General features: G+C 45.7%; 1 protein-coding gene across 3 annotated transcripts in view; it reads left to right on the top strand.

Annotated features, from left to right (window-relative positions):
• Positions 1-14,512, top strand: part of depdc5 (DEP domain containing 5, GATOR1 subcomplex subunit) — a 253,508-nt gene that overhangs the window by 29,549 nt on the left and 209,447 nt on the right. For all 3 annotated transcript variants that reach the window (XM_038793299.1, XM_038793316.1, XM_038793307.1), the window contains exons 10-11: positions 1,880-1,949; positions 5,601-5,673. In XM_038793299.1, coding sequence (XP_038649227.1) covers positions 1,880-1,949; positions 5,601-5,673 — 143 coding nt within the window. The remainder of the gene's footprint in view (positions 1-1,879; positions 1,950-5,600; positions 5,674-14,512) is intronic.

The raw sequence follows: 14,512 nt of genomic DNA on the forward strand, positions 1-14,512 counted from the left end.
TGGACTCAATTGTCTGCCGCCCCCTCGGGTTTTAAAAGAGACAGCTACAGAGACAATGGATGCATTGCCTTGGAACTTAAGAGAATTCCTTAGATTCTTGGAAAGAGGGAGAGAGAAAACACGTCCTGAAAGGAGGGAGTGAGAAAACCGAAATCTATTGACCACATGTGGGTAATAGGGAAAATGCTGGGATTTCTTTTTAGGGACAAGGTAACAGGGCTTAGAAAATCATTTTAAAAAAAAAATTTAGAGTGCCCAATTATTTTTTTGGCCAATTAAGGGGCAATTTGGTGTGGCCAATTCACATACCCTGCACATCTTTGGGTTGTGGGGGTGAAACCCAGGCAGACACGGGGAAAACGTGCTTAGAAAATCATAATATGATTAGGCAGAGTAAACATGCAGTTATGAAAGGGAAGGTGTATTTGACAAATCTGTTGAAGGGCTTTTTGAGGTTGTAACCAGTGGTGAGTAGAAGGGGGATAGGGAATGTAGGGAAGTGTGAAGATATCCACGCTGGAAGGAAAAATAGAAAAGCAATTTTTAAAAAAATGCTGCGGAACTGGGAAATGTATACATTCAAAGGGACCTGGATTTCATTGTATAAGAAGGTGACCATGCAAGTGCAGCAAGCAATTAGTAAAACAAATGATATGTCATCTTTTATTATAAAGGGATTAGAGTACAAGAATTGCCTTGCAGCAATTGTATTGAGCTCGGTGAGACCACACCTCGTATACTGTGGGGCCGGTTTAGCTCAGTTGGCTAGAAGGCTGGTTCGTGATGCAGAGCAAGGCCTACAGCGTGGGTTTAATTCCCGGTTCAAGTACTGCCTGAGGTTATTAATGAAGGCCCCATCTTCTCAACCTTTCCCCTCGCCTGAGGTGTGATCCTCAAGTTAAATCACCATCAGTCAGCTCTGCCCCTCAAAGGGGAAAGCAGCCTATGGTCATCTGGGAGTATGGTGACTTTACTTTGATAGTTTTGGTTCCTTACCTAAGGAATTATATACTGGCCTTGGCGCAAGTGCTGTGAAAGTTCACTTGACTGACTGTTGGGTCGAAGGGTTTGTCCAGTGAGGTGACATTGGGGAAACTGAGCTAATATTCCCAGGTATTTAGCAGAATGAGAGATGATCTCATTGAAACCTCTAAAATACTCAACAGTCGTTTGGATGTTTACCTGCCTGGGAAGTCGAGAATTAAGAGGCACAATCTCAAAATAAGAAGTCAGCCATTTGAAAGGTTGTTAATCTTTGAAATTCTTTGTGCATCGAGCTACGGATGTGCAAATGAATAGGTTCAAGACAAAATGAAGAAAGGCTGGTTAGGCTGCGGTTGTTATGACTCTATGGCTCTATATTTTTGGGTACTAAGGGAATTATGGGATACGGCTATTAACATGGAATTGAGAGGGCAGTACCGTGGCGCAGTGGTTAACACTGGGGCTACGGCACTGAGGACCCGGGTTCGAATCTCGGCCCTGGGTCACTGTCCGTGTGGAGTTTGCACGTTCTCCCCGTTTCTGCGTGGGTTTCACCCCCACAACCCTATAAGATGTGCAGGTTAGGTTGATTGGCCATGCTAAATTACCCCTTAATAAAAAAATAAATAATTGGGTGCTCTAAATTTAAAAATAAAACATGTAATTGATGTAGAAGTTCAGCCATGATCATATTGAATGGAGCAGCATGCTCTAGGGGCTGAACGGTCCACACCTGCTTCTGTTTCTTAAATTCAGTAACATTACTATATTGGGCAGCTCCTCACGGAATATGCTTAGTGATGAAGCAGGCGAAATGAAAATATTTTTAAAAATTCAAACATGTATATCCTTGCTATGCATATATATGCTACACTTTTCCCTCTTTAAATTTCAGGATAAGAATTGCAGCCATGAGGTGACAGTGGTTTTGTTTTCCAGAACTTTCTACGATGGCAAGTCAATAGGTGAGTTGGTGCTTTGGTCAGTGGCACTGTGAGGCTCTGATTTACAAAATGACCAAAGATGGCATCACATGCTTTTTCTAATTTTAAAAATCGTTTAGCCCTGAAATTCACACTAATGGCACCATTAGTTATCATTTGCCGCAACATTGGAAGTGAACTGCATAGAAATCCATATTTGGTTCAAGCGCAAAATTAAATTTGCATCCAATTCTATTAAACCGTTCCACTGTGTGAAGCCTAAGCCCTTGATCGATGTTGCCGTGTTTGCAGTTCATTATTTAGCCCGGCTATTATGAAAATGAATGTTGTGGGTAAATTCAGTCAGAAGTTATAGAATCTGTAATAATTTTTTGATCACCATCAACTAGAGCACATTGAGCAGAAAGGCATTTGCTTTTCTTTTTGCTGCCACGATTTACAGCAGTCTGCTGTATGCCTCAACTTTGTGATTTCAAGCCCTACATGCAGGACCTGGAACACAAAATCCATGTTGATACTGAGGGGGAATCAGATTCTGAGGTGTTGTCTTTCTGAGGTCCCATTGCCTGTTATGGTGTGCAGAGAGATTCAACAACACTATTGAAGAAGGGTAGTTCTCCCATGTTCAAGTTGAGAGAAAGGGAAGACTAGGGAAGAAAACAGGAAAACATAGAGAGGAAATTCATATTCTCCTTGCTAGGTTGGAATTTTAAGGTCCAGCCTTAGAACTGTGAAGGTTTATAGCACAGGAGGAGGAAACTCACATGATTGTGTCTGTGCTAATCCTTTTTAGGATCAACAGTCCAAGGTAATGTCATGAACATGCTCTATCCCCATTGCCCTGTGTCCTTCCCTGCTTCAAGTATTTATCAATTTTCTCTTTTAAAAAATACGCTAGTCTCTGCCTTAGTCATTTTGTGACAAAGCTTTCAACTCTACTAACCTGGGGTGAAAATACATTTCTCCTACATTTCCTCACTTCCTTAGTGGTCATTTCAAATTAAAAATTTTTTTTTTTAGACTACCCATTTGTATTTTTTTCCAATTAAGAGGCAATTTAGCGTGGCCAATCCACCTAACCTGCACATCTTGGGGTTATGGGGTGAAACCCATGCAGACATGGGGAGAATGTGCAAATTCCACACAGCCAGTGACCCAGGGCCGGGATTCAAACCCGGGTCCTCAGCACCGCAGTCCCAGTCCTAACCTCTGCATCACGTGCCGCCCCTCATTTCAAATTCATTTCCTCTTGTTGCTTGTTCTCCACAGATCTGGTCTTTCATCATTCACTGTCTAAAACTTTCAATATTTCAAAAACTTACAATAAATCTCATCTCCCGTTCTCTACTGACTAGCACTTTTTTATGAGTCATCTTATCAAATGTTTTCTGACGATACATAGGAGTTGCATATATTGAACTCCAATTAGTTGATCTGCCACTTCTTCAAAAAGCTCAGCTATATTTAAATTTCTACTGGCCTTCAGTGATTATCCCATACATTTCTAGATGCCCATTAATTATATCTTGAATTATAGATTCCAAAAGCATGCCCACAGTCCTGACCGCAAAGGGCTGTCAACCAGTCCGAGATCAGAGGGAGGGAGGGAGGGCACCCTATCTAAAGCCTAGCATTGATACTGGATCCCAGGCCACGTGTGAGTGATGCCGGGAAGGGGATCACAAGATCTCAATGGATGGAGGGGGAGGGGAGTTGGCAGCAAGGGTAAGGAAATTGGCTCTCAACGACCCCCCTCCCTTCCAGGTTCCTCGATCAGGAAGCAACCTCGACTGTTCTTCCTCCCCTTGCTTCCTGATAGGACTCCATGCCATTCTCCCAGTTTCTCCATCCCACTGCATCTGTTCTGACGATGCTACTTTCCACAACGGAGTTTCAGATATGTGTTTTCCTCAACTGAGGATTCTCTACCCTCTCCCCTCCTTCCGTGAATCATGATAGGGCAGTTCTTGTCCTCATTTTTCATGCTGCCATGCTCCATTTTGGAGGATCATCCTCCTTCCACCAACTCCAACATAATTCTACCACCAAACATATCTTCCCCTCCTCTTCCCCCATCAGAATTCTGTAGGGGAGTCCTGATCCACTCCTCTATTACCCCAAATCCATCATCCCCTTCCAATAGCACCTTCCCATGCAATTGCAGGAGGTGTAACACATGTTTCTTTCCTCCTTTCTCACTGTCCTTCCCCTTCCCAAGCCATCGTAGGAGGTGTAACACATGTTCTTTCTTCCTTCCTCACTGTCCAAGGCCCCAAACACCTCTGAGGTTAAACATTGATTTATTTGTACTTTTTTCGATTTCGTCTACTGTATTCACTGCTCAGAATGTGGTCTCCTGTACATTGGGAAGACCAAATGCAGAAAGCATGATCTCTTTGTGGAACACCTCTGCTCAGTCCACACGCAGAATTCTGACCTTCCAGTCTCTGACCATTTTAGTTCACCATCTTGCTCTCATGCTCACATTTCTGTCCTTGGCCTCCTGCAATGTTCCAGTGAAGCTGAACGCAAGCTTGAGGAATATCATCTCATCTGATTAGGTACATTACAGCTTTCTGATCTCAACATTGAGTTCAGCAACTTCAGACCCGGCACTCCATTTCGATCTGACCTTTATTCTGCTATTGACACCTACTCTCGACTTTGGCTTTGTTCCTTTACGACAACCATTGCCACCTTCCTTTGCCTTTCATTTAAAAAAAAATAATAATTTAGAGTACCCAATTATTTTTTCCAATTAAGGGGCGATTTAGAGTGGCCAATCTATCTATCCTGCACATCTTTGGGATGTGGGGGTGAAACCCACACAGACACGGGGAGAATGTGCAAACTCCACACGGACAGTGACCCAGGGCTGGGATTCGAACCCAGTCCTCAGCGCCGTAGGCAGCAATGCTAACCACTGTGCCACCGTGCGGCCACCTTTGCCTTTCATGACATCTTTGTTATTTAATCTTACCCCGCCCTCTAACCTATCCCGGACCGTCCCCTTTGTTCCACCTGACCCTCCCCCCTTTACCTCTTTTCAGTTTCAAAGAAGTCATATTCTTTGAAGTCCTCCCACAGTCCAAAGATGTGCAATTTAGATGGATTGGCCATGCTAAATTGCCCTTAGTGTCCAAAAAGGTGGGGTGGGGTTACGAGGATGGGGTGTAGGTGTTGGCTTGGGTAGGGTGCTCTTTCCACATGCCAGTGCAGACTCGATGGGCCAAATGGCCTCCTTCTGCACTGTAAATTCTATGATCTATGATATTGGACTCAACACATTCGCTCTGTTTCTCTCTCTACAGATGCCTTAAGATCTGCTGAGTATTTCCAGCATTTTCTGTTTTATATTGAATCGGACGCCTTGCATTGTAACAGTTCAAAAGCGACCTGCATCTTTGACCAAACTTTTGGCCATTAATATCTTCTCATGTAGTTTGGCTTCAAATTGTGCTTCGGATTGCTCCTGGTAAAGTACCTTGGAGAGTTGAAGGTACTAAATGCATCAAGTTGTTGGTGTTACAGGGCAGAAAGGACACAAATTTTCTTTTGCGGGACATTCATAGTTTGGCCTGCTTTGCTCCACCTGTGATTGTGACTGCATGCCCCTGACAATGCCCTGACGAGGTAGAACTTATACTCACAGGCCAATTGTGTTTGTTACAGATGAGTTTCCAGAGAGTCACCGACCCTCCATTCAGCAAGATCATGAGGGACGATTCTATGAAGACTTTTATAAGTGAGTTTTGTTGTTTTTCCTTCCCTTCCACCCACTCCAGGTACATACGATTTGCTGAATGTGAGCTGAGCTCTCAGCTGCTGATTATGGGACGAGGCGGTGTTCAAGTTGAATTGACTGAGGTCAGAACATCTGACTGAAGAGCAAATGAGTCCTTTCTATCTATTGTGGGTGTGAAATGTTGAGATATTTAAGCAATTGGCCTGGAGGGTGTTTTGGCTGAACTCCCAAGATGTTGCTACCGAGTCCCAGAGAGAGAGATGAGCAACTGCGATGATGGGCGGCACGGTGGCACAATGATTAGCACTGCTGCCTCACCGTGCCAGGGACACAGGTTCAATTCCGGTCTTGGAAAACTTTGTGTGGAATTTGCACGTTCTCCCCGTGTCTGGTGGGTTTCTTCTGGGTGCTCTGGGTTCCTCCCACAGTCCAAAGATCTGCAGATTAGCTGGATTGGCCGTGATAAACTGTCCCTTAGTGTCAAAAGATGTGCAGGTTAAGTGGGGCTACTGGGGAGTGAGCCTAGGTGGGGTGCTGTTTCAAAGGGTCGGTGCAGACTCTATGGGCCAAATGGCCTCCTGCACTGTAGGAATGCTATAGTTATGACAACTGGCTGGAGTGACAGATGTAGTAGCCATCTGAGAGCTGTTCCCACATACCACGTCAGTTTTGAGACATTGGAAGCCGTTGAACATTGTAGTTTGCACCTTCAATGTTGGAATGGTCTTCATCCAATGTGCCCAGCTGAAATGAGCTTGGCTAACAGTTGCCATGGTTCCCACATCATGGGAAGTTTCTTATTCACGGTGGTAGCTTTGATTTACAGCTTAGTGAGCAGATTCTTGACGTACAGATCTGAGGAAGAGATTATAATTTGTTCCGTCTCCCCCTCTCTATCTTTCTACTTAGCTCTCTTTCTGCCTGTGTGTCGCAATGTGACTCGAGCATTTTCCTCATTGTCTCTGAGCCTTTTTGCAAGTGCTTTTGACCTCTCATCTTCCACTCAGATTGGATCTGCAAGCTTAACTCGCCCATATCCAAGAACTCCTGCAAATAAATGAATAAGGTAGAATCAGGAAACTGAAGCCTAGAAGGAAGCAGCAGAGGGTCTAACTGAGCAGTGAGAGAGTCCAACAGACAGATTGGACAAAAGCAAATTACTGCGGGTTCTGAAATCTGAAACAAAAACAGAAAATCCTGGGCAATCTCAGCAGACCATAGAATCTGACAGCATCTTTTAGAGAGAGCGGATTGAACAGTCTGCTAGAATTGTACGATTGCTAGAAAGAGTGCGCAAAAATCCGGATATGCCACTGGTAGAAGACATCACCCACTCCCCCATTCAGCAAACATCTCATTACAAGGCGGCCAATCTACGCCGACCTGCCCGAACTAAGCAGTTCTGCTGTGGATCTGTGGAAGGACATGTGGTACAACACCTACAGCACAGCACAGAATCAGCACTTGGTTGATGATCCCACACTGGAAATCCCAGGCTTCAACCTCCCAAATGGCAAATGGGTCAAACTGAACCAGTTTTGCACTGGAGTTGGACCCTGCTGCAACAACCCCTTCCGTTGGGGACACAATGACCCATCCCTGTGCAACTGTGGCGAAATGCAAAACCATGGTGCATATAATCAACAAATGCTCCGGCCTGTGCTTAAGTGACAGTCTCACTGCACTACACCAGGCTGATGAGGAGGGTGGGTGCCAACTGGCTGACGAATTTCAGATTTGACATCTAGCTGTTCATTAGTGCATGCGATAGCAGTAGTAACATTGGACAATGAAGCCCTTGTATACGATTGGAGCCTGTCACTGAATCAATGGGATAGCTCAAAATAAATTCACCTGATGCACTGATGCAACTGTTTATATAGTGAGTTTTACTTTCAGCATGCAAAGACAAGGAATGGAACAGCTCCTCTTTGTACCTCGTTTCATCAAAGCATAGCACAGTTATTTGCTGAGTTAAGTACACTGTCCTCCTCCTGTGCCAGAGGTTTCTATGATTGTATGAAACATCATTGATCACATTGAACAACTTCAACAGGCAGCCAGTTTTCTCCAGCAGCTTAAGTAGACTGCCTCTGCTCACGGTCGACTGTCATGGTGAGGTTGATGAAAGTGACATATAATGGTCCCCCTTGTTTATGGCACTTTCCTTGCAACTGCCAGACTGAGCTGGTCATGTCAGTTGTGGATCTCCCAGTTCAGAAAGACACAGGAATTTGTGATGGATGAGTTCAGCCGGATCTCCAGTCTGACCAGAGCTGCATGGGCAAATACGTTTTCCACGATGCTCAGCAGGAGATACCTCGGTAGTTGGTGCATCACTGTAGTGCCCTTGTTCTTGTAATGTCTCTGTTTGTGTCACACAGATCCTGGGGCATTGCCGTCTCCCTGCAGACGAGACGGAGAAGTTAGTGCAGATGTAGGAGTGCTTGTTTCATGTGCTTCATGAGTTCAGGCGATATACCATCAACCTGGAGTTTTGTGAGTCAATAGCTTTGCTCAGCTCCTCTACTGTGGGTAGCTCTGCAATGACAGGTAGGCTGTTTATGGTCTCCAGAGCTTCCTCAGTGATGGTGTTCTCCCTGAAGTACAACTCGAGGTAGAATTCCATCCATCTATTTCAATTGGTGATGACCTCCCAGCCTTTGTATACAAAGAACAATGGGCCCTTTGGCCCTCCAAGCCTGTACCGGTCATGATACCAACCGTGGCCAAAACCCTCTGCACTTCCTTGTGCTGTATCCTTCTATACCCATCCTATCCATGTATTTGTCAAGATGCCTTTTGAACGCCTTTAATGTATCTGCTTCCACAACTTCCCCTGCCAGCGTGATCTAGATGCTCACCACCCTCTGCGTAAAAAACCTGTCTTGCATATCTCCTCTAAACATTGCCCCACTGACCTTAAACCTATGTCCCCTGGTGACTGACCCCTCCACACTGGGAAAGAGTGCCTGCCCATCCACTCTATCCATGCCTCTCTTAATCTTGTAGACCTCTATCAGGTCACCCCTCAACTTCCGTCTTTCTAATAAGAACAGTCCAAATCTATTCAGCCTCCCTGCATAATTAATACCCTCCAGACCAGGCAACATCCTGGTAAACCTCCTCTGCACCCTCTCCAAAACCTCCACATCCTTCTGGCAGTGTGGTGACCAGAATTTTGCGCAATATTCCAAGTGGGGCCTTACCAAGGTTCTATACAACTGTAGCATGACTTGCTAGTTTTTATACTCAATGCCCCATCCAATGAAGGCCAGCATTCCATATGCTTTTTTGACTACCTTGTCCACTTGTGTTGCCACTTTCATTGGAGTTGCTTTCTTTGCTGAGCGACCTGTTGCCTTTTTGCTGCCTTCAACATTCCTCTAACATTCCCCGTGCCGAAGGCCATCTGGAGATTCTGGCACATGTGTAACCAGTAGTCATTGGCACACCACCTAGCAGCCTGTAGGACTTTATATGGAGTTGCTGTTAGTGCATTCAGAGTGTTCTCGCTCGGATATCGCTTGTAATTAATCAGAGCGAACCGCTTGCCTTCAGAACAGTGATGTTAGCCTTGGACCGGTTAACGTTTTTCCACTCTTGCTTCCCGTGTTGAGAGAGTGGCGTTGTAGTTGCTGTCTTGAAGTATGTTTTATTTTGCTTCTGCACTCTGGGAATGACAGAGAATGACTGTTCCCTTGAGTTGAAGACCTGTTGATTTTAGTAGGTTGGGAATATGACTGCCATGGCTGCACGGTTGCACAGTGGTTAGCACTATGGCTGCACAGCGCCAGGGCCCCAGGCTCGATTCCCGGCTTGGGTCACTGTCTGTGCGGAGTCTGCACGTTTTCCCCATGTCTGCGTGGATTTCCTCCCGGGTGCTCCAGTTTCCTCCCACAAGTACCGAAAGACGTGCTGTTAGGTAATTTGGACATTCTGAATTCTCTCTCTGTGTACACGAACAGGCTCCGGAGTGTGGCAACTAGGGGCTCTTCATAGTAATTTCATTGCAGTGTTGATGTAAGCCTACTTGTGACAAAGATTATTATTATTATTGATACGAGAACAGTAATTCTGCAATGTACGAATAAACTTTGAGGTTGTATTCTACTGGTTTAGCACACTGGGTTGGTTTAGCACACTGGGCTAAATCGCTGGCTTTTAAAGCAGACCAAGGCAGGCTAGCAGCACGGTTCATTTTCCGTACCAGCCTCCCCGAACAGGCGCCGGAATGTGGCGACTAGTGGCTTTTCACAGTAACGTCATTGAAGCCTACTCGTGACAATAAGCGATTTTTACTTTCACTTTCACTACCCCTGGTGCGCACCATGGAGCGATCTCCATCACAATCTGCTCTGCGGTAGCTGTTTGTGTTGAGAATCTTGTCCAGAGAGTCTTGTCTGGTTGGAGAGTCTTGTCTGGTGATGATCAGATCCAGCTGATCTTTGATATCTCCAGGATATTGTGTGGCACGGTTTTCTCTGAAAGATGTTTGTTACATAAAGCTCATGGTAACAGAAATGCTCATGTGATCAATGTCCGTTCTCATTTATCTTTCCCAGGCTGTGATGCCTGAGGTAGGCGTGCCATGCTTCATGATCTGTGCTCACTGTTGCATTGAAGTGCCCCAGGAGATAAAGATGTCCTGACTTGGGGTATCCGCTAATAGCAGTATCAAGCTCCTCAGAAGACTGGTCTTTTGTCATGAAGCACAGCATTCGAGCATCGATGCTCATGAAGTTAACAGGCCTCATTTGAGTTGCTAGATATATGGAGAAACACATTCTGAACCACTTGTGGGATGGAGATGGGGTGGGGTGGGGTTTATATCATCGAGAGTATGGATAGAGAGGATCGAGAGTTCTGCACCGTGCTCACTCGATTCTCCTGAACTCTTCCCACCAGAAGAATGTGCAATGCTTTTCTTTCAGCAATCCTCCCTCGACAAACCTGGTTTCTTGAGGCGATATTTCATAAATGTACAGTCACTGTAATGTTTAGCAGTTTCCATATCAGCCCCAGTTGTTGTGCATGTGTTAATGATCAGCTGCAAGCTCTCTCTCAGTCCCAGCTGGCCAATCAAAGAGTTGGCATCTTCTTTCTTTTCAATTATTTGGCTGGTGCGTTGGATTCTGCCCACTTGTTGAGCAGAGGCTCTAAGCTCCAAGCACCCAGTGAAGCAGCTGGAACATGGCGGTGTCAGCATCTTACTAGTCAGGCTGTCCAAATTGAATTGGCCTATGGCTGACCAGTGGGATATGATGGTCCCTCTCACCATCGGAGACAGGTCGCAATATCAACGCCAGCTGAATTGGGTTTAACGCCTGTAACTGCAGTCTCCCATGTTCTGTTAATGTTGTGCATTGCAGTACAGTGTCCTCTCCAGGTCCCAAGGCTGGGCAGAATTTATGGAGACCCTCGGCTGCCCAAAAATCCTGTCAGTAACAAACTTAATGCTTTCCATTTCTTTGGACTCAACCTGAGAGGCTGAGAGAGGAGTAAATGGGTGACGTGGGTGAAATCCAATGGATAATGGAAATCTGAAGCTTCAGAAACATGCAGAAGGTCTACCATCACCTGTGAAGGGAAAGACACCGAATTAACATTCCAGATTGAGTTGGAAAGTATGGTTATTTAGCCATGCGGAAAATGTGCAGGGAATTGGCCTTAAAATTATAGAGCTGGCATGCCTAACACAAATGTCAGAACAGACCTGATGGTTTGATTGGCTGACTCCTGTTCCTATTTCCTGTATGGTTCCTGACATTGGTGCTCACCAATAAAATTCTATCAAGATCCATACATTTGGGAACAGGGAATTTTCAAATTATTTTTTCCTCCTATTTTCTTCCCCAGTTCTTCCTCTATGTATCTCCTGATGTCCCTACTCGGTGGGGTAATTTTCTGTCAGTACTGGTCATCCTCTAGTACGTTATGTACCCTTTCTAATAAAAAGCATTTAAAAATTGTTTGATCCTGTTTTCTCTTCTCCTGGCCACTGAATTGTGTTGTGTTACTTCGACCATTCTTGTGTAAATGTTAACTCCCTCCAAATCAACATCCTGGGGGTTACTTCATGACCAGAACTGGAATGGGCCGACAATATAAATACTGTGGCTACAAGAGAGGACAGAGACTGGGAATTCTGCAGAGGGTAACTCACCTCCTGACTCTCCAAAGCTTATCCACCATCTACAAGGCACAAGTCAGGAGTGTGATGGAATGCTCTTCACTTGCCTGGATGAGTGCAGCTCTAACAACACTCGAGAAGCTCAACACCATCCAGGTCAAAGCATTCAATCCCACCATCACCGATGCACAATGGCAGCAGTGTGTACCATCTACAAGATGCACTGCAGTAACTCACCAAGGCTCCTTCCAAACCCATGCCCTCTACCATCTAGAAGGACAAGAGCAGCAAACACATGGGAACATCGGCACCTGGAAGTTTCCCTCTCGGTCACTCATCATACTGACTTGGAAATATATCACCATTCTTTCACTGTCACTGAGTCAAAATCCTGGAACTCCCTCCCTAACAGCACTGTGGGTGTACTTACACCACATGGACTGCAGCGGTTCAAAAAGACAGCTCACCACCACCTTCTCAAAGGCAATTAGGTGTGGGTGATAAATGCTGGCCTCGCCAGTGTCGCCTACAGCCCTTAAACAAATACATTAAAAGAAAGGTGAGCTTTATGACCTTTGGAGGTATTTCTACATGAACCTGTTAATGTCCAAGCCAGTTGCCAGCAAAGTTATGGTGTAGCTTTTTTTTTTTGTCCCCCTCCAGCTGGGGATGCTGAACCCATTCATTTACTTTTCTTTTTTTTTAAAAATTGCACCCAAATATTTTTTCCAATTAAGGGGCAATTTAGCATGGTCAATCCACCTACCCTCCACATGCTTGGGTTGTGGGGGTGAGACCCACGTAGACACTGGGAGAATGTGCAAACTCCACACGGACAGTGACCCGGAGCCGGTATTGAACCGGGGGCCCTTGGCGCTGTGAGGCAGCAATGCTAACCACTGTGCCAACCATTTATAACACGCAAAGCAGCTGGGCACAATGCTTTTTTTTTTCAATTTTGTCATTTTTATTGAATACGAAAGACTAAAATTTCAGTGTTTTGACACCACTTGCAAAGGTACCAACACAACAGTGTGCGTACTTATTCATTCACTACAGTTTCTATCAAAACACTGCCAGAGTTTATTTTACACACGATGATCCCTATGGGATGAAGTTGCATCAGTTCTATGGTATTTACGGTCGTGAATAAATACAGTTGAAACTATTTCTGAAATATATAGAAAGCAAGCAAGACTGTAACATCTTCAAAGCTGTTAGAAATCAACAGCAAATGATGGTTTTAGGGCACTCCTTTTGCTATTCAACAAGGGTACATCTGATACAAAACATTACCAAGCAAAGAATGCTTTGCATCCAAAATTAAGGCCAGTACAAGTTAGAAAATATGGTATTTACCATTTTTTGTCTTAATACAAGCTGCAACATATTTATCAGTTAAGCAGCAGCAACTGTGTAAATTACATCTAACCTTATAAAAATTAACAATTTGAGTGATTTAATTTTTCTTTCACCCACAACCATAAAAGTTTCAGAACCATTTCCTGGTCAAATTTAGTGCGAAATACAGCACTGATAGAGCCAAACAAAAGAAAACATTAGGGGGAAACCTATGAGCAGTCCAAATTTTTGTGCATCTTGTCTCAAAAAATCACATCTGTGCATCAGCTTAATACCGTAACTGTACTGTCAATGCCTTAATGTTTTTTCTTTTTAATAAAGAGTATACTAGAAAAAGCATACAACTTTGATTGATGCTGTCAGAATATCTGGTAAAAGATATGCTGGCAATTTTTGCTCTACAAGAGATCTTGAACAGCACTACAGCTCACTTGTTACAAAATATAAATTCCGAAAGGCAAAATAAAGCAGCACAAAAGGAAAATTAATGCTGTTGAATGTAACTGGACACAATGCTAACTCAGCACCAATTCAAATCAAGGATTCTGGAGCAAAATTCTCCGACCTTCTCTTCCCCCCCCCCGGGAATTGCCCGGGGCCGGCGTATTCTCCGCCACCCGGGAATCGCGGGGGCAGGAATCACGCCCCGCCGACCGGCGTGCCCCCCGCAGCGATTCTCTGGCCCGCGATGGGCCGAAGTCCCGCTGCTGTCAGGCCTCTCCCGACGACGTGGTTTAAACTACCTCTGCGCCGGTGGGATTGGCGGCGCGAGCGGGCCCCCGGGGTCCTAGGGGGGGCGTGGGGTGATCGGACCCCGGGGTGTGCCCCCACGGTGGCCTGGCCCGCGATCGGGGCCCACCGATCGGCGGGTGGGCCTGTGCCGTGGGGGCACTCTTTTTCTTCCGCCGCCGCCACGGCCTCCACCATGGCTGAGGCGGAAGAGACCCCCTCCACCGTGCATGCGCCGGTGGTGACGACAGCGGCCGCTGACGCTCCAGTGCATGCGCGGACTCATGCCAACCGGTGAAGGCCTTTCGGCCAGCCCCGACTTTGATCGGCGTAGCGCCAAAGGCCGTTGGCGCTAGTCGCCGGAGTGGAAGCCACTCCGGCGCGGGCCTAGCCCCTAAAGGTGCGGAGAATTCCGCACCTTTGGGGAGGCCCGACGCCGGAGTGGTTGGCGCCACTCCGCTACGCCGGGATCCCCGCCCCGCCGGGTAGGGGAGAAGTTCGCCCCTGATTCTCCAACTTGATGCCAATATGCTTCTAAAAATGGTGGACAAATTAGCACGATGTGACTGAACTGGCAGCAAAAATATAAGTTCTTACTCCTCACTGTTCCTGAAC

The sequence above is a fragment of the Scyliorhinus canicula genome, chromosome 1, assembly GCF_902713615.1.
Source record: "Scyliorhinus canicula chromosome 1, sScyCan1.1, whole genome shotgun sequence".
Classification (NCBI taxonomy): Eukaryota; Metazoa; Chordata; class Chondrichthyes; order Carcharhiniformes; family Scyliorhinidae; genus Scyliorhinus; species Scyliorhinus canicula.